This window comes from Podarcis vaucheri, assembly GCF_965113315.1.
Source record: "Podarcis vaucheri genome assembly, chromosome: 2".
Taxonomy (NCBI): domain Eukaryota; kingdom Metazoa; phylum Chordata; class Lepidosauria; order Squamata; family Lacertidae; genus Podarcis; species Podarcis vaucheri.
In genome coordinates, this window is record NC_138760.1 from 8666431 (window position 1) to 8685924 (window position 19494).

At 48.0% G+C, this 19494-nt stretch overlaps 1 protein-coding gene across 2 annotated transcripts in view; it reads left to right on the plus strand.

Moving 5' to 3' along the window:
- Nucleotides 1-19494, plus strand: part of AVIL (advillin) — a 51072-nt gene that overhangs the window by 7119 nt on the left and 24459 nt on the right. For both annotated transcript variants that reach the window (XM_082205593.1, XM_082205592.1), the window contains exons 2-8: nt 441-540; nt 1844-1918; nt 5169-5365; nt 13468-13576; nt 13696-13806; nt 16565-16770; nt 17713-17791. In XM_082205593.1, coding sequence (XP_082061719.1) covers nt 475-540; nt 1844-1918; nt 5169-5365; nt 13468-13576; nt 13696-13806; nt 16565-16770; nt 17713-17791 — 843 coding nt within the window. In that variant the 5' untranslated portion in view covers nt 441-474. The remainder of the gene's footprint in view (nt 1-440; nt 541-1843; nt 1919-5168; nt 5366-13467; nt 13577-13695; nt 13807-16564; nt 16771-17712; nt 17792-19494) is intronic.

Sequence of the window (19494 nt, forward strand, 5' to 3'; positions counted from 1 at the left end):
ACCGCAGAAATAAGAAGGTTCCTAAAAACATACATCTCAAGGGTCAAAAGCTAGGATAAAAAAGTTAATCTTCAGCATTTGCCAGAAGCTGCATAACACAAGAAGGTGCCTGACACACTTCGGTGCAGAGGGAGTCCCACAACTTAGGGGGCTGCCACAGAGAAGGCTCTGTTCTGGGTCATCCCCTGGGCTTCTGAGGGTCGTGGGACAACCAAGAGGCATCCCCCCCCTGTCAATTTTAGCAACTGAGAGGGCCCATAGGGAAGGATGCGTTCTTTCAGGTACACGGTGTGTTCCACCCCCTCATCATTTTATCCTTACAGCAACTCTGTGGAAAAAACCTCAGTCTGGCTCCAGATCACTCACTGAGCTTCGTGGCAAAGTTGCACCTCATATTCTGCCCTTGGTAACAGGCTAACCTGTTTGTTCTTATTTGTCAGGTTTTGTTGAGTATTCCAAAAACTGAAAGCCACCATGGCTCTGACCAGTGCCTTCAAGACTGTTACCAACACACCTGGACTGATCATCTGGAGAATTGAGGTGGGACAATGAAATTTTCTCAGGTCTAAGCAAAAGGTTACCGAACCTGCCATCTAGGTAACTCTTACCTAGCTAGGCAAGGTGGCCATCTTTCTGAAATTCCAAAGGTGGAGATGACTCCTATAATTGTACTTACCTGCTGCTGAAAGCTTCAGTTTGCTTAATTTCTATCCTGCGTGTGCTGGCAACTGATTGGCTGCTGTAACATGCATTATGCGGAGCTGCCCTTGAAGATAGTTCAGAAACTGCAGCTAGTCGAGCTTGGATTTTGTCTAGAGCACATTACACTGAAACTATGGGAACTCCACAAGTTCTGCCTGTAATTCACATCACTTAAGCCTGAGATACTTATGGGAGCACCTCTTTCCCCCAACAACCACTGAGTATTAACAGGTGTAGGCAACCTAAGGCCCATGGGCTGGATGCGGCCTTATCACCTTCTCAATCCAGCCCGTGGACAGCCTGGGAATCAGCGTGTTTTTACATGAGTAGAATGTGTGCTTTAATTTAAAATGCATCTCTGGGTTATTTGTGGGGCATAGGAATTCGTTCATTCTCCCCCCCCCCCCCAAAAAAAAAATAGTCCGGCCCACCACATGGTCTGAGGGAATGGTGGACCAGCCCATGGCTGAAAAAGGTTGCTGACCCCTGTAGTATAACATAGCAGCAATGGATGGAGATAGGGAAGGTCAATTTTTTTGGGGAGCCGGGTGCTGCTGTTAATCAATTTTTTAGACTTAAGCACTTATTCATACAAGGGATGCGGGCAGCACTGTGGGTTAAACCACAGAGCCTAGGATTTGCCGATCAGAAGGTTGGCGGTTCGAATCCCTGTGACGGGGTGAGCTCCCGTTCCTCAGTCCCTGCCCCTGCCAACCTAGCAGTTCAAAAGCACGTCAAAGTGCAAGTAGATAAATAGGTACCACTCTGGAGGGAAGGTAAACAGCGTTTCCATGCGCTGCTCTGGTTCGCCAGAAGCGGCTTAGTCATGCTGGCCACATGACCTGGAAGCCAATAAAGCGAGATGAGCGCTGCAACCCCAGAGTCAGCCACGACTGGACCGAATGGCCAGGGGTCCCTTTACCTTTACTTATTCATATAAGTCTGAAACGTTTTTTTAAAAAGTTTTAAACATTTGTTTTGAATTGAAAGTGTAAATTGAAAGTATTTAATAAGGAAATTGTCTACATCACCATGGGATGCCTGAGAGAGGGTTGGGGGCATTGATGTTTGGAGGCTGTGTCACTGAAGCCACTAAATTGGGGCAGGGGGTTGCTTCATGTACTGTGTTTCTCCTTCCCAGAAAATGGATCTGGTGTTGGTGCCTCCGAAAGCTCATGGCAGCTTCTACGAAGGTGATTGCTACGTCCTCCTCTCGGTAAGTGGAGATCCTTGCTTATTGGTTTCCATCACCCCAGTCAGCTCTAGTTTAGCTGCAAAGCCACTCTGAGATGGGCAAAAGGCTCCAGGTTCCCCCAACAGCATCCTGCCAAATTCTGTTTCTGGAGATGGCACTCAACCATATGCCCCATTCGCCTCCAATAGAGGCAGCCGGGAAGTCCAAACGCCATCCTTCAGGGGCCGGGATTTGTTTAGGGTCTGCCAGCTGCTGACCCATATCTTAGTTCTAAAATAAATTGGGCATGCAGGCTAACAGGAAAGTCCTGCCTGTGCTGGGTGATTTCAGTTGCTTCAGACCATAACAGGGCAGCTGTGTCCAAGGCAGCTGTTTATCAGCTCCATCTGGTACGCAGGCTGAGACCCTATCTGCCTGCAGACTGTCTTACCAGAGTGGTGCATGCTCTAGATATCTCCCGCTTGGACTACTGCAATGCACTCTATGTGGGGCTACCTTTGAAGGTGACCCGGAAACTGCAACTAATCCAGAATGTGACAGCTAGACTGGTGACTGGGAGCGGCTGCCGAGACCATATAACACTGGTCCTGAAAGACCTACACTGGCTCCCTGTACATTTCCGAGCACAATTCAAAGTGTTGGTGCTGACCTTTAAATGGCCTTGGCCCAGTATACCTGACGGAGCATCTCCACCTCTGTCGTTCTGCCCGGACACTGAGGTCCAGTACCGAGGGCCTTCTGGCGGTTCCCTCGCTACGAGAAGCCAAATTACAGGGAACCAGGCAGAGGGCCTTCTCGGTAGTGGCACCTGTATTGTGGAACGCCCTCCCACCAGATGTCAAAGAGAAAAATAACTACCAAACTTTTAGAAGACATCTGAAGGCAGCCCTGTTTAGGGAAGCTTTTAATGTTTGATGTATTACAGTATTTTAACATTTTTTTGGAAGCCGCCCAGAGTGGCTGGGAAAACCCCGCCAGATGGCCGGGGTATAAATAAATTATTATTATTATAACAAGTGGACTAACCCAGTCCCTGAACATTCTCTCTTCTGGCGCATCATCCCAAGCACTCAAAGACAACATTTGCATTTGTAAGCGAAAAACTCAAACCCCACATGCACTGGCAGATAGATGCACATGAACAACAGGGCTGGGGAATCTGGGGGTCACAGCTCCCATCATTCCTAACCATTGGCCATATTGTCAGGGACTGATGTGAGTTGGAGTCAAACAACATCTGTTGGTGCCGTCCCTGTTCTTCTGTGATCAGCAGGGCATCAGGCAAAGGTCTTTCCCATTACCTACTAATACATAGTGCCAAGGGTGTTACTTGAACGTTCTACCATCAAAGCATGCACCCTCTCACTGAGTCCTTCCCCTAAGTGTGGGGTAAACATGCAAGGCTTTTCCTGTTGCCCACACACATTGGAGGGGAAATCAGGATCATTAAAGGGGGGGGGGGATAGAAGTGGAATGCCTAATGTTTGCAATGACATCTGCTGGAAAGAGTGATAAATACATTTACACACAGCATACTTCATCCTGCACAGCAATAGGACCTCTTCTTTTTATCTGCTAAGACACAGTTCTTCAAGCTTGGGTCCCCAGGTGCTGTTGAACTACAACTCCCATCATCCCCAATGGTCAGGGAAGATGGAAGCTGTAGCGTCTGAGGACCCAAGGTTGAAGAAGGCTGTCCTAGGAGATGAGCTGGGTCACTCCAAGCTTCTGTTATGGACAAAAACAATCCCATAGCTAGTGGCCTCAGACGGTGATGCGCTGCGAAGGTTGAAGAGCAGTGGTGGGCCTTGGGGTGGAATGGCTCCAGGGCAGCGTTTTCCAAACCTGGATTTTCTGTTGTCGTTGGACTACAGTTCTCATCACCCCTAACCACTAGCTAGGGATGATGGGAGTTGTAGTCCAAAAAACAGCTGGAGACCCAAGTTTAGGAAACCCTGCTGTTTGGATTCTAAGCTGGGAGCAAACTCAGCGCTCAGTCATTCAGGGACTTTGGTTATTATTAGTATGCCCCGCAGAGGACCTTAAGGTCCACAAATAACAACACTTTGGAGCAGTGGCGTAGCGTGGGGGGTGCCAGGGGTGCCGGCCGCACCGGGCGCAACATCTGGGGGGGGCGCGCTCGCTGCCTCCGGAGTCGCCGAAGAGCCTCGGGCGCAGGCTGTAGCGGAGCCGCATGTCTCGCGGAACCGACGAGCTGTGCGCGAGTCCGGGCTGAAGGCGCCCGGCAGGCAGCGGCTCTCAGCGCTCGCCGCGGAGGACGCGCCAGGCAGCCCCTCTTCACAGCCCCGCCTCCGCCACTGCTGCTGCAGCTGCTGGGCCGTTGCATTTTCCTCGCCTCTCTGCCCCCCTCCTCCTCCGGGCAAGCGGCGTCGTTTGGGCGGCAGCGCCAGCGGCAACTCGCAGGTTAGGGGTTAGGGGGGGCGCAAATTACGTGCCTTGCCCCGGGTTAGGGGGCGCAAATTACTTGCGTTGCCCCGGGTGCTGACAACTCACGCTACGCCGCTGCTTTGGAGGTCCTAAGGCTCAAGGAGGTTAGATTGGTTTCAACTAGAGCCAGGGCCTTTTCAGTACTGGCCCCAATGTGGTGGAACGCTCTGTCACAAGAGGCTAGGGCCCTGCGGGACTTGACTTCTTTCCGCAGGGCCTGCAAGACAGAGCTGTTCCGCCTGGCCTTTGGTTTGGACTCGGTCTGACCCTTATGTTTCCCTCCCCTTATGGTCTTGATTTATCAGCTACTTTAAAATGAGGCTGCATTTTAAATGGCATTTTAACCTGTATTTTAAATTGGTTTCCCCCCATCTTTTCCCCCTATTATATTTTTACTGTGATTTTATTGGTGTTAGCCGTCCTGAGCCCAGCTCTGGCTGGGGAGGGCGGGGTATAAATAAATTGATGATGATGATGATGATGATGATGATGATGTGCAAGTCAGGGGTCCCGGACCCTATGACTGTACTTACCGTATTTTTTGCTCTATAAGACTCACCTTTTCCCTCCTAAAAAGTAAGGGGAAATGTGTGTGCGTCTTATGGAGCGAATGCAGGCTGCACAGCTATCCCAGAAGCCAGAACAGCAAGAGGGATTGCTGCTTTCACTGCGTAGTGATCCCTCTTGCTGTTCTGGCTTCTGAGATTCAGATTTTTTCCCCCTTGTTTTCCTCCTCCAAAAACTAGGTGCGTCTTGTGGTCTGGTGCGTCTTATGTGGTGAAAAATATGGTATTTATCCCAATGACGTCTGTCCCTCCTGCAGACCCGTAAATTGGGCAGCGCCCTGTCCTATGACATCCACTACTGGATTGGCAAACGTTCCTCGCTGGACGAGCAGGGCTGTGCTGCCATCTATACCACCCAGCTGGACGACTACCTCGGTGGGGTTCCCGTGCAGCACCGTGAAGTGCAGGGCCACGAGTCTGAGCTCTTCAAGGGCTACTTCAAGCAAGGTCTCATGTGAGTAAGGGGTCGTCATGGGAATGGCAACATCTCGGCAGGCAGCCCTTTTCTTGTCAATCCAGGCATGGCCGCCCCAAGATGTTTTGCTGCCTGAGCCTCCCTGCAGGGAGGGTCTGTAATTGTTGTTTAGTCGTTTAGTCGTGTCCGACTCTTCGTGACCCCATGGACCAGAGCACGCCAGGCTCTTCCACTGCCTCCCGCAGTTTAGCATGGCAGATGTGGAGGCAATTCTGGCCACCACCTCTGTCATAATTTGATTTCCAGCTACAGACAGCAGGTACCAAACTGTCTGTTTGAAGCCTGGCTGATTTTTTAATATATATGTTGTTGTTGTTTAGTCGTTTAGTCGTGTCCGACTCTTCGTGACCCCATGGACCAGAGCACGCCAGGCTCTTCCACTGCCTCCCGCAGTTTGGTCAAACTCATGTTGGTAGCTTCGAGAACACTGTCCAACCATCTCGTCCTCTGTCGTCCCCTTCTCCTTGTGCCCTCCATCTTCCCCAACATCAGGGTCTTTTTCAGGGAGTCTTCTCTTCTCATGAGGTGGCCAAAGTATTGGAGCCTCAGCTTCAGGATCTGTCCTTCCAGTGAGCACTCAGGGCTGATTTCCTTCAGAATGGAGAGGTCGGATCTTCTTGCAGTTCATGGGACTCTCAAGAGTCTCCTCCAGCACCATAATTCAAAAGCATCCATTCTTCGGCAATCGGCCTTCTTTATGGTCCAGCTCTCACTTCCATACAGCTTAAACTATAACTATTCCATATAGCTTTAACTATACGGACCTTTGTCGGCAAGGTGATGTCTCTGCTTTTTAAGGTGCTGTCTAGGTTTGTCATTGCTTTTCTCCCAAGAAGCAGGCGTCTTTTAATTTCGTGACCACTGTCAACATCTGCAGTGATCATGGAGCCCAAGAAAGTAAAATCTCTCACTGCCTCCATTTCTTCTCCTTCTATTTGACAGGAGGTGATGGGACCAGTGGCCATGATCATTGTTTTTTTGATGTTCAGCTTCAAACCATATTTTGGGCTCTCCTCTTTCACCCTCGTTAAAAGGTTCTTTAATTCCTCCTCACTTTCTGCCATCAATCTTGGGTCATCCCTGCAGGGAGGGTCTAGCCTGCCAGTTTCAGTTTCCCAACCTCAGTTTCATCACATATTCGCATTAATTTGCCGGGGGGGGGGGAGTGCTCATGAAATGAAAGCACTGGACTGCACATTTCTCTTTTGCATGCAGATTTGCCTAATATACACATTCGGTCAAATAGATTTTCCCCAGAATAATGCACCTCTGAATGTCGTTTTGATTAAGATGTGCATTTTTGCATACTTTCCCCCAATTTAATGCATTTTCGTACATGCTTTTAGTTGGAGAACTGCATCGTTTTATTCAGAGAGGTGCCAATTTCAAGGATCGCTGTGTTTCAACACACATTTTGAGAAGCGTGAATGAACTTGTCTTCCCCATCCCTCAAATCCTCTGGGGCTCTTGACAGACATATCAACAGGGAAATGATGTTCTCCTCTTTTAAAACTGGAGAAAGTGGTCACCTCTTGTGCAAGGCTTTAAAAACAAAGGGGTGTTATATTTGCAGGTAATGGTACCTACAAATCATACAATGAAATTTGCATTTCTGAATAACGTTCTGCCAGAGGGTGGATAAAGAAGATGATTGTTTCCTATCATTTAGCAAACAACATGTTGTTCGTTTAGGCAAATGCACCTGCAAACCATTTTACTATTCTGTCTCCTGGTGGTGCTCAGCCACATGACCCACGAGTATTCTTAAGCAAGGAGTGAGATCCATTCTCTGGTGCTACTTGTTCCCAGAATCCGGTTACCGGTACATCTTATTCAAAGCAGCCTCCTCCTGATGTGGATGTTGTGCTTCCGACGACATTTCCACATGGAAGAGATTGTTATATAACAAACTCTCAGGCTTTTGACAACTTGCAGTAGCGTGGCAGATGTGGAGGCAATTCTGACCACCACCTTTGTCATAATTTGATTTCCAGCTACAGACAGCAGGTACCAAACTGTCTGTTTGAAGCCTGGCTGATTTTTTAATATATATGTTGTTGTTTAGTCGTTTAGTCGTGTCCGACTCTTCGTGACTCCATGGACCAGAGCACGCCAGGCATTCCTGTCTTCCACTGCCTCCCGCAGTTTGGTCAAACTCATGCTGGTAGCTTCGAGAACACTATCCAACCATCTCGTCCTCTGTCGTCCCCTTCTCCTTGTGCCCTCCATCTTTCCCAACATCAGGGTCTTTTCCAGGGAGTCTTCTCTTCTCATGAGGTGGCCAAAGTATTGGAGTCTCAGCTTCAGGATCTGTCCTTCCAGTGAGCACTCAGGGCTGATTTCCTTCAGAATGGAGAGGTTTGATCTTCTTGCAGTCCATGGGACTCTCAAGAGTCTCCTCCAGCACCGTAACTCAGAAGCATCAATTCTTCGGCGGTCAGCCTTCTTTATAGTCCAGCTCTCACTTCCATACATCTTTTATATAGTGCTTGCTTTATACACAGCTTTTCAGGCGGACCTCACAAAGCTGTTTACATACCATTATTAAGAAGCATCAACAGAAAATCAAAGAGCCCTTGGGCTGTGTTCAACTTACTTGCAAAGACAGTAGGACTTTCTTGTTACTTCAGTTTATGTGAAGTCATACACATTACCATTTAGGGAGTTCCCCCACCCTGTAAAACTATTAAGTTCAGACTCTAAGATTACCTAACCACTGCAGTTTCTTTGTACCTATCCCTCATCAACCACTGTCTCTATACAGTGGTACCTCGGGTTACATACGCTTCAGATTACATACGCTTCAGGTTACAGACTCCACTAACCCAGAAATACTGTTTCAGGTTAAGAACTTTGCTTCAGGATGAGAACAGGAATCGTGCTCTGGTGGCGTGGCAGCAGCAGCAGGAGGCCCCATTAGCTAAAGTGGTGCTTCAGGTTAAGAACAGTTTCTGGTTAAGAACGGACCTCCGGAACAAATTAAGTACTTAACCCGAGGTACCACTGTATTGGCCTTGTATTGGGATTTTGGGGGAGTTGCCTTGTTAGTGTTCTGCTAACATGGTTTGCAAGAACTGTAATTCTCCTGGAATCAGCCCCCTTAGTGGAATATTTCTTAGTGAGCATATGCACATAAGTGCATGTGCCTGAGGTGTGGTGTGGGGCAAACTCTGACATCTCATGCTCTGCAGCCGCGGACGTGCATCTTCTCACAGAAAGCTGATGGGCTTTGCTTTCTCACTGTCGCTGACAAAGTACAACCATTAGCAGAAGCAGTGGTGGAGCAACATGCTGCAGCCCCCGGAGCGGAGAACAGGCGGGGGCATGGCTGGTGTGCGTCCCAAGGGCGTGGCGCGTCACTTGTGGGGGCGTGGCGCATCGCTCGCAGGGGCGTGGCATGTGTCTTGGGGGAGGCAGCTGTGATAGCACCCTTTCCCCAAATGGTACCCGGTGCGCTGTGTTCTCCCGCCCCCCCCTTTGTACGCCAGTGATTGGAATGATTTCCATTTGCCCAACTGAGCTTCTCCTCCCTCTCCTCCCCCCATGTGCCCCCTCCTCAAATCTACTTCAGAAGTAAGTCCCCCCCCCCCCCGCTTAAAATGTTGAGTCCCCACTCTGCCAAGAATCTCACTGGTTGACCTTGGGCCAGTCACTGTCTCTCAGGCTTGTTGTGATGAGCTCTACCTCTCTTTTAAATCAGAACCAGTGAAGGCGGTGAAGGTCCTGTGTGAGTGTCTGGAGGCGGTTGGAGGATGGATGGCGGCTAACAGATTGAGGTTGAATCCTGACAAGACAGAAGTACTGTTTTTGGGGGACAGCAGGCGGGGAGGAGTGGAGGACTCCCTGGTCCTGAATGGGGTAACTGTGCCCCTGAAGGATCAGGTGCGCAGCCTGGGAGTCATTTTGGACTCACAGCTGTCCATGGAGCCGCAGGTCAATTCTGTATCCAGGGCAGCTGTCTACCAACTCCACCTGGTACGCAGGCTGAGACCCTACCTGCCTGCGGACTGTCTCGCCAGAGTGGTGCATGCTCTGGTTATCTCCCGCTTGGACTACTGCAATGCACTCTACGTGGGGCTACCTTTGAAGGTGACTCGGAAACTACAACTAATCCAGAATGCGGCAGCTAGACTGGTGACTGGGGGCGGCCGCCGAGACCATATAACACCGATCTTGAAAGACCTACATTGGCTCCCAGTACGTTTCCGAGCACAATTCAAAGTGCTGGTGTTGACCTTTAAAGCCCTAAACGGCCTCGGTCCAGTATACCTGAAGGAGCGTCTCCACCCCCATCATTCTGCCCGGACGCTGAGGTCCAGCGCCGAGGGCCTTCTGGCGGTTCCCTCATTGCGAGAAGCAAAGCTACAGGGAACCAGGCAGAGGGCCTTCTCGGTAGTGGCGCCCGCCCTGTGGAACGCCCTTCTAGCAGATGTCAAAGCGATAAACAACTACCTGACTTTCAGAAGACATCTTAAGGCAGCCCTGTTCAGGGAAGTTTTTAACGTGTGATATTTTACTGTATTTTTAGTTTCTATGGAAGCCGCCCAGAGTGGCTGGGGAGGCCCAGCCAGATGGGCGGGGTATAAATAATAAATTATTATTATTATATTATGAGATTGCAGGGAGGCGATGTTACACCACCTTGAGCTCCTCCCCCCCAAATCTTTTTATTAGTTTTCCAAATTTATAACAAACATAAAAGAAAAACATTACGTTACAATATAAAAAAAGAAAACAAACATTTATCCTAATTGTTAAAATCCCACTTTTGTTATCATAGATGACTTCCTCGAATCCCCCTAGCTGAGTTTCCATATAACTCATTGTAGCAGTTTTCCAATACTACTTTTAAATAAGATTAACTTAATCAATTAACATCTTTCTTTCTTTTCATATTGTCTTCTATCCATAATGTTATATAGTTTAACATATTTAACTCCTAGGCCAATTTGGTACTTACAAGTAGTTCTACTTATGTTATCTTAGAATATTTAACTAAATAGTCCTTAAATTTCTTCCATTCTTCTTGATACTCCTCCTCTTTCTGTTTGTGGATTCTTCCAGTCAGGCCAGCCAGCTCCAAAATGTCCACCATCTTCATCTGCCATTCCTCCACTGTTGGTATTTCTTGTAGTTTCCCATTTTTGGCTAACAAAATTCTTGCTTACTTGAGCTCCTTGGATGAAAAGGTGGCATATAAATGTAATAAATTTGGTATATAAATGTAATAAAGAAAGAAATACGGTAGTCTGGGAAGGGCTGATCACCAAGAACTCTGCATTACCTATTAACTCCACTAGATGGGGATAAAGCGCCAAGTCTCTGCTGGGCTGCAGTTCCTACCTACTGAAAAGTGCCATATATTTGCTTCAGGTTGCAGCGGAAATTTCCCCAACCCTTCTTGCTTTTAAAAGGAAATCCTTTTGTATGAGCCAAAACCGAAGCATCCTTAAAATCCCCGTCATTTAACTTGCTGCTTCAACCATTTTCCATGGACCTTGCTTTTAGGCTGGTTACCGCAGCAGCAGGAATCTTATAAAGACGTCTTAAATTGTTTAAAGGTAAAGGGACCCCTGACTATTAAGTCCAGTTGCGGATGACTCTGGGATTGTGGCACTCATCTCGCTTTACTGGTCGAGGGAGCCGGCGTTTGTCTGCAGACAGTTTTTCTGGGTCATGTGGCCAGCATGACTAAGCCGCTTCTGGCGAACCAGAGCAGCACACGGAAACGCCGTTTACCTTCCCGCCGGAGCTGTACCTATTTATTTACTTGCACTGGTGTGCTTTCGAACTGCTAGGTTGGCAGGAGCAGGGACCGAACAATGGGAGCTCACCGCCGTGGGGATTCGAACTGCTGACCTTCTGATTGGCAAGCCCTAGACTCTGTGGTTTAGACCACAGCGCAACCCGTGTCCCCTTAAATTGTTTACTCATTGGAAAAAAACCATTAAGTGGGTTGACAATGTAACCCTATGCTTTCTTACTCAGAAGGAAGACCCAGTGATGCTTGCTCTCAGCAGAACAGGCTTAGGATGGGAGCCTAAATCTGCATATGAACAAAATAATACTTTTGAAGCGGGTAGGAAAGCCCCCCCTTTTGTTTTAGATGTTGCATGGATGTGTCACAGAAGCCACGGTCTTGGCAGAGGCACGTTCCCTCCTGTGTCTTCCAAGATGATGGCACCTGGCAACCATGGTTCTTATAAGTGCCGTATTTTTTGCCCTATAGGACGCACTTTTCCCCCTCCAAAAATGAAGGGGAAATGTGTGTGCGTCCTATGGGGCGAATGCAGGCTTTCGCTGAAGCCTGGAGAGCGAGAGGGGTCGGGCAGATTTCGCTGAAGCCTGGAGAGCGAGAGCACCCCGGGCTTTGGGCAGATGTCCGCAAGCCTTGCGAGCCCGGCGGGGGTTCCCATCCCGCTCGCTGTCATGGCTTCTTTGCTCTTTGGGGCTCAGGGGGGGGGAATAAAAAAATAAATTCTTTATTCCCCCCCCCCAAAAAAAATAAGTGCGCCCTATGGGCCGGTGCGCCCTATAGGGTGAAAAATATGGTATATTAAAAATAGCCAAGCTTTTAAGCGTGTTGTATGATTAATTGGGGTCATAGGAGCCAACTTGACTGGCCGAGATGACTGGCAGAATCCGAGACCAGGGAGAAAAGTCGGTGAAAGAAGACTGGAAGAAATTTAAAGACTATTTAAAGAAACATTGTAAAATGAATGAATGTTAGAATGATGTTGGATAGAAACTAAGTAGTTTCCAGCTGTAATGCTTTAGGAGACATGAAAAAAGGATTATAAATGGGTAAAAGTTTAATGGTAAGGATTTGCTGAATTAACAAATTGAACTGGAATACAAAGAAGGGAAGTATGAGGAGGTCGGAGGAAAATAAGGGTATGGAAGTTATGTCATTGAAAATTAATGTGTGTTTTTAATTGTTTATTATTTTGTATGTTTTTTTTTCTTATATCCAAAAAAAATTCAATAAATATCTCATAGGAGCCAACTTGGTGCTTGGTCACCCACAATAATATAACAGTGGGGGCCAGGCACCCACAAAGTCAATGAGGAAAGCCAGAGAGAGCCAGCCAGTCAGCCTCTGTGGCACTGCATCCGAGAGAGAAGCAGTCCAGTTCTGCCCCCTGCAGCCAGCGGGTGAGGCACCCGTTTCCGGATTATTATTTTTTGTGAGGAAGAGGCTCTCTGCCTCCGCATCCGAGCTCCTCCCCACGGAATTGCGTTTTTGGAAGAGCCCTCATTACGGTGATGGGCACCCACAATTCTGAGGGTGAGATGGTGTCCCTGATTGAATGTTACGGTGGTACCTCGGTTTTCGAACGTAATCCATTCCGGAAGACCGTTCAGCTTCCAAAACGTTTGAAAACAGAGGCGCAAAGGGCGGCCTGCAAATTCAATGGGGGAAATTGAAAAAAACTCAGCGGAAGCTGTTTGACTTCCGAGGCACGTTCAAAAACAGGAGCATTTAAGTAAGGATTTGCTGAACTAAATATCTGAACTGGAATACAAAAAGGGAGGTGTGAGGAGGTCAAGAAACTAGTGATGAAGTATAGGTTATGAAAATTCTAATCTTTTTTCTGTTCTGTTTGTGGATGTTCTATGTTCTTTTTCTTTTATTCTGTTAAAAGTTTTTTTTATTCTGTGTTTTTATTAATTGTTCAATAAATATTATCTTTTTTAAAAAAAAACAAAACGAAAACAGGAGCATTTACTTCCAGGTTTTCAGTGTTCGGAAACCGAAACGTTTGGCTTTCAAGACACTCGAAAACTGAGGTACCACTGTATCTCTCTCTCTCTCTCTCTCTCTCACACACACACACACACAGAGAGAGAGAGAGAGAGAGAGAGAGAGAGAGAGAGAGAGATAGATTTAAAATCAATACATCTAACTGATCAATTAAAATCTGAAGTCACAGTGAAATGTTTACCACAGCATTGGTTGGATATTTCTCTGCTCATCATTTGCCAGTTCTCCGTAGCCGGAAGCCGGAAGATTGTTCTAATTCTCTGGAACAGGTAGTTACCCAGCCTGCACAGTTCTCACCCCCCTCTCCCCCAAACAGCTACAAGAAAGGGGGTGTTGCGTCTGGGCTGAACCACGTGGAGACCAACGTCTACAACGTCAAACGTCTGTTGCACGTCAAGGGCAAGAGGAATGTGATAGCTGCAGAGGCGAGTTGTTCCTGCCCCCCGTCCCCCGTCTCAAAGTGCCCTCAGCTTCTGGTTGGCTTGCTCTGACTCACCGCTTCCCTCTCTTCCCTGCCCCTGTCTTCTGCCTTCAACACTCGCAGGTGGAGATGAGCTGGGACAGCTTCAACGTCGGCGACGTTTTCCTACTGGACCTTGGCAAAGTCATCGTGCAATGGAATGGGCCGCAGAGCAACAAACAGGAGCGCATGAAGGTGTGAGCAATAGCAGGAGGCGCTGTCTTGAGTTTATACTTCCTTGAGGTTCTGACTGAGGGCCAAACTACATGTTAAAGTGGGCACACCAGGTTTGGAGGTGTTGTTTTTTAACAGTCTAAAACAGTCTTAATATTAATAATAATAATAATTTATTATTTATACCCCGCCCATCTGGCTGGGCTTCCCCAGCCACTCTGGGCGGCTTCCAAAAAAATATTAAAATACTGTAATACATCAAACGTTAAAAGCTTCCCTAAACAGGGCTGCCTTCAGATGTCTTCTTAAGGTCTGGTAGTTGTTGTTCTCTTTGACATCTGGTGGGAGGGCGTTCCACAGGGAGGGTGCCACTACCGAGAAGGCCCTCTGCCTGGTTCCCTGTAACTTGGCTTCTCGCAGTGAGGGAACCGCCAGAAGGCCCTCGGTGCTGGACCTCAGTGTCCGGGTAGAACGATGGAGGTGTAGACGCTCCTTCAGATATACAGGACCGAGGCCGTTTGGGGCTTTAAAGGTCAGCACCAACACTTTGAATTGTGCTCGGAAACGTACTGGGAGCCAATGTAGGTCTTTCAAGACCTGTGTTATGTGGTCTCTGCGGCCGCTCCCAGTCACCAGTCTAGCTGCGGCATTCTGGATTAGTTGTAGTTTCCGGGTCACCTTCAAAGGTAGCCCCACGTAGAGCGCATTGCAGTAGTCCAAGCAAGGGATAGCCAGAGCATGCACCACTCTGGCGAGACAGTCCGTGGGCAGGTAGGGTCTCATCCTGCGTACCAGATGGAGCTGGTAAACAGCTGTCCTGGACACAGAATTGGCCTTCGCCTCCGTGGACAGCTGTGAGTCCAAAATGACTCCCAGGCTGCGCACCTGGTCCTTCAGGGGCACAGTTACCCCATTCAGGACCAGGGAATCCTCCACACCCGCCCGTCTCCTGTCCCCCAAAAACAGTACTTCTCTCTTGTCAGGATTCAACCTCAATCTGTTAGCCGCCATCCAACCTTCTTAGCCTTGGTTCTCCAGCTGTTGCTCGACTACAGTTCCCATCATCCCTGCCCACTGGTCCGGCTTGCTAGGGATGATGGGAGCTGTAGTCCATCAACATCTGGAGACCCAGGTTTGGGAAACTGTGGTGTAGACCGAGCCACAGAGAGGTTGAGAAAGGCTGGTCTAAACCTTTTACTTTGTGCCACAGCCCTGATCACCATATTGCGCACCATCAACATCAAGATGCAATTACTGTACTCATGGAGGGAAAATTTGCAGGCTTACATTTTTTTGATGCTTTAAGAGTTTCTTTGCTAAGAGGAAGGCAAAGTAGGAGCAGGGAAAAGAAGAAGGCTGGCAGCATTTGTTTGTTGTCGGCTGCTCAGTTTGAATAGTAATAATAAATAATAAATTTTTATTTATACCCTGCCCCTCCCGGTTCAAAAAACGGGCTCAGGGCAGCTAAGAACAAATTTAAAACACTTAATTGTAAAAGCAGCATAAAATACAGTATAAAAACATGAATAACAATAAAATTCAAAGTTCAGAAATCAATTTAGGCGAAATCCATCTAATAAGCATTAGATAATCACCAGGGCTAGTTGGCTGAATTGGTCCTACTTGGGCCAGCGAGGAGGCCAATGGAGAATTAGCTGTGGGCTCTCTGAGCGGGTAATCTTCACAAAAGGGGAGGGAAGAAAAGGGAAATAAAAGATCAGGCTGAATTCAGATTAAAGGCCAGGTGGAATAGCTCTGTCTTACAGGCCCAATGGAAGGAGGTTAAATCCTGAAGGGCCCTAGTCTCATGGGACAGAGCATTCCACTAGGTCGGAGCCATCACTGAAAAGGCCCTGGCCCTGGTGGAGGATAGTCTGGCATCCTTAGGGCCCGGGACCTCTAAACTATGGTTATTCATGGACCTTAAGGTCCTCTGTGGGGCATACCAGGAGAGGCGGTCCTGTAAATACGAGGGCCCTAAGTCACAAAGGGCTTTAAAGGTCAAGACCAGCACCTTGAACCTGACCCTATACTCCACCAGGAGTAATAGTAATTATTTGCTGACAACAATAACAACAACTCAATTCTACTGCATGTGCAAATTAAATCCTATAGAGTTAATAGCGTAAACCAGGGTTTCCTAAACTTGGGTCTTGGACTACAACTCCCATCACCCCTGACCTGACTGGTCCTGTAGCTAAGGATGATGGGAGTTGTAGTCCAACAACAGCGGGAGTTTGGGAAACTCTGGTGTAAACCAAGCCACAGAGAGTTTAAAACTTCTGAAACTAAATACAGCGGTGCCTCGCAAGACGAAAAGAATCCGTTCTGTGATTCTCTTCGTCTAGCGGTTTTTCCATCTTGCGAAGCAAGCCCATTGACGGATTAGCGCTATTAGCGGCTTATCTGCTGATCGGATCAGCTGATAAGCGGCTTAGCGGCTTAGAAAAAGGGGGGGAAGGGGGAAAAACCCGCAGGAACTCGCAATACATTTTTGTCTTGCGAAGCAAGCCCATAGGAGATTCGTTTTGCGAAGCACCTCCAAAACGGAAAACTCTTTCGTCTAGCGAGTTTTCCGTCTTGTGAGGCATTCGTCTTGCGGGGCACCACTGTATACATGTATACACATGAGTAGTGTGGAAGGGCCACAGCTCAGAGCACAGGCCGTGCATTTCAGAAGGTACCCTGAGTAAAATCTCTGACATCTCCAGTGTGGGCAAGACTGTTAGATGGACTACGTGGTCTGATTTGGTCATGGGCTGTTTCCTGTGCTCCTTAGGCGATGCTTCTGGCCAAAGATATCCGCGACCGAGAGCGTGGGGGACGGGCTGAGATCGGGGTGGTGGAGGGCGAGGTGGAAGAAGCCAGTCCAGACTTGATGAAGGTGATGGAGAACGAGCTTGGGGAGAGGTTGCAGGAAATCCAGCCTGCCGTTCCTGATGAGGTGGTGGACCAGCAGCGGAAGACAAACGTCTCACTCTATCGGTACGTCCATAAGACTTCCCTTTTGCATGCGAAGCTCAGTGGCAGTTGTCACTGATGCAGCAGGGGAGTGAAAGAGGTACCGTATTTTTTGCTCTATAAGACTCACTTTTTCCCTCCTAAAAAGTAAGGGGAAATGTGTGTGCCTCTTATGGAGCGAATGCAGGCTGCACAGCTATCCCAGAAGCCAGAACAGCAAGAGGGATTACTGCTTTCACTGCATAGTGATCCCTCTTGCTATTCTGGCTTCTGAGATTCAGAATATTTTTTTTCTTGTTTTCCTCCTCCAAAAACTAGGTGCGCCTTGTAGAGTGAAAAATACGGTATTTAGTGCTCATAGAATAGACTGAAAGAAGGAAAATAAGGTTCCCCTTTTTGCTTTCAAAAATCCCGCCTGCTAGCAGAGCTAGGAGAAGGGGACATTTTGGAAGCTGCTGGGTCATGCAGGAAGGGGGGGGAAGAAGTGGGCAGACCCCCCCCCCCGGAAGTGGCAAGAAGAGGCAAAGCCTCAACATGGCACCGAGATCAGTCTTTATGAGTAGTAATAGTCTCAATGTGATCTGGTTGACCGGAGCAAATAAATGATGGTTCCCTTGGGTGCTGGCAAGTCTTTGGGTGGATTCACACAAACATGTGCATCACTCAATGAATTGACCATTCCATGATTTGCAGCAGGATGTGTGAAAAAGCATTGCGATGTGGAGGTGTGATATTTGATGTGATGGCTGCCCTTCACATATGTGCCATCAGTTGGCATTGCAGCTATTGAATGATGAACATGAAAACATGAAGTCACTCGAGGAGGGACAGGGACTTGAAGGGAGACGAGTAAAATTTTAGGGGGACTTTAGAGGAAATGTTTGGGGGAGTTGGTGAATCTGTCAAACTCAGAATCTAAAGAGCAGACAAATCTCTCTTCCTCCCTCCCTCTTGCCTCTCTTCTAGGGTCTCGGACTCCGGAGGGAAAATGCAAGTCACAGAAGAAGCCAAACGGCCCCTCATGCAGGATATGCTAAGCCATGATGTAAGTCCGAAATGGGGATGTGCATTCTTCAGGGGCCTCGGTATGGTGTAGTGGTTAAGAGTGGCGGACTCGTAATCTGGTGAACCGGGTTCGCTTCCCCGCTCCTCCACAAGCAGATGCTGGGTGACCTTGGGCCAGTCACATTTCTCTGAAGTCTCTCAGCCCCACTCACCTCACAGAGTGTTTGTTGTGGGGGAGGAAGGGAAAAGGAGAATGTTAGCCGCTCTGAGACTCCTTCGGGTAGTGATAAAGCGGGATATCAAATCCAAACTCTTCTTCTTCTAATGCCCATGTTAAAAACCAAGCCTGTAGCTGTTAGGGGTGTTTGAGAAATCAGTCAGAAACAGAAATGGAAATTGCTTTGATTCATGTGTTCCTTGGAGGTCAGGAACAGAAACCATGCAAGCAAAAACGAGTGGTTTCGCTGCAGGTTTTTTAGCCTACAAGCATTACATAAACAATTGTGTTATTTTCTGTATTTCCCTTCCACTGAAATTAATTTGGTTAAACAATGTAGGTTATAGCAGAAGCCAAGTTGTGGCCCAACTCAAACAGTGCTGGTCGCAATGAACTCAGGATGGAAGAGAAATCGCTGCCTCTTTGCACCCCTAGCAGCTGCAATCCACAAACCGTTTACAGTACACTGTAAAAGGTAAAGGGTAAAAAAAGGACCCCTGACCATTAGGTCCAGTCGTGGATGACTCTGGGGTTGTGCTGCTCATCTCGCTTTACTGGCCGAGGGAGCTGGTGTACAGCTTCTGGGTCATGTGGCCAGCATGACTAAGCCGCTTCTGGAGAACCAGAGCAGCGCACGGAAACGCCGTTTACCTTCCCACCGGAGAGGTACCTATTCATCTACTTGCACTTTGACGTGCTTTCGAACTGCTAGGTTGGCAGGAGCAGGGACCGAGAACGGGAGCTCACCCCGTCATGGGGATTCGAACTGCTGACCTTCTGATTGGCAAGCCCTAGGCTCTGTGATTTAATCCACAGTGCCACCCGTGTAATTCTACAGAATTGCCGTAATTCTACAGAATAAATCCCCTGTGGTTGCAACCTTCTACAGGCAACTTCACACAGGGGTTCTGTTCCAGGTCATACTCCCCAGTGCTGTTAGTCGCTGTTCTGCTCCCTTCCAGGGCTGAAAACAGTGTGAGTGTCAGTGGTCACACATGCCTTGAATGTGTGCAAAATGGGAGCTGCCTGTACTCAATTCTGAGTACATGTTCTTGGAAGCATTTGCTGAAACCCATAAATGGCACACACACACCATAATTCTTTCCCTCAAAGAATTCTGGGCACCGTAGTTCATTAATGATTGCTGGACATGGCCATTTGTAAACTGCAGTGGCCAGAATTAACTGAAAGAATGTCTTTTGAGTGTGCTTTCATAGTGTGTGCACAGCCCCAGTATACTCTACTACAGTGGTGTCCAAACTTTTTTCAAAGAGGGCCAGATTTGATGAAGTGAAGGGCTGTGAGGGCCGACCAAAGTTTTTGACCTTTTTTTTTTAGGATTGAAGTTGTTGTTGAACTTTTTATGGTTTTACCCCAACCTTGTTGAGCTTTTTTTAGGATTGAAGTTGTTTAGGTTTTTTTGGGATTTTACTCCAGGAAATAAACCGACCAGCGAGCCGGATTAGGCCCCCAAAACGGACTTTGGACATGCCTGCTCTACTATCTAACCACATGTAAATCTGCCA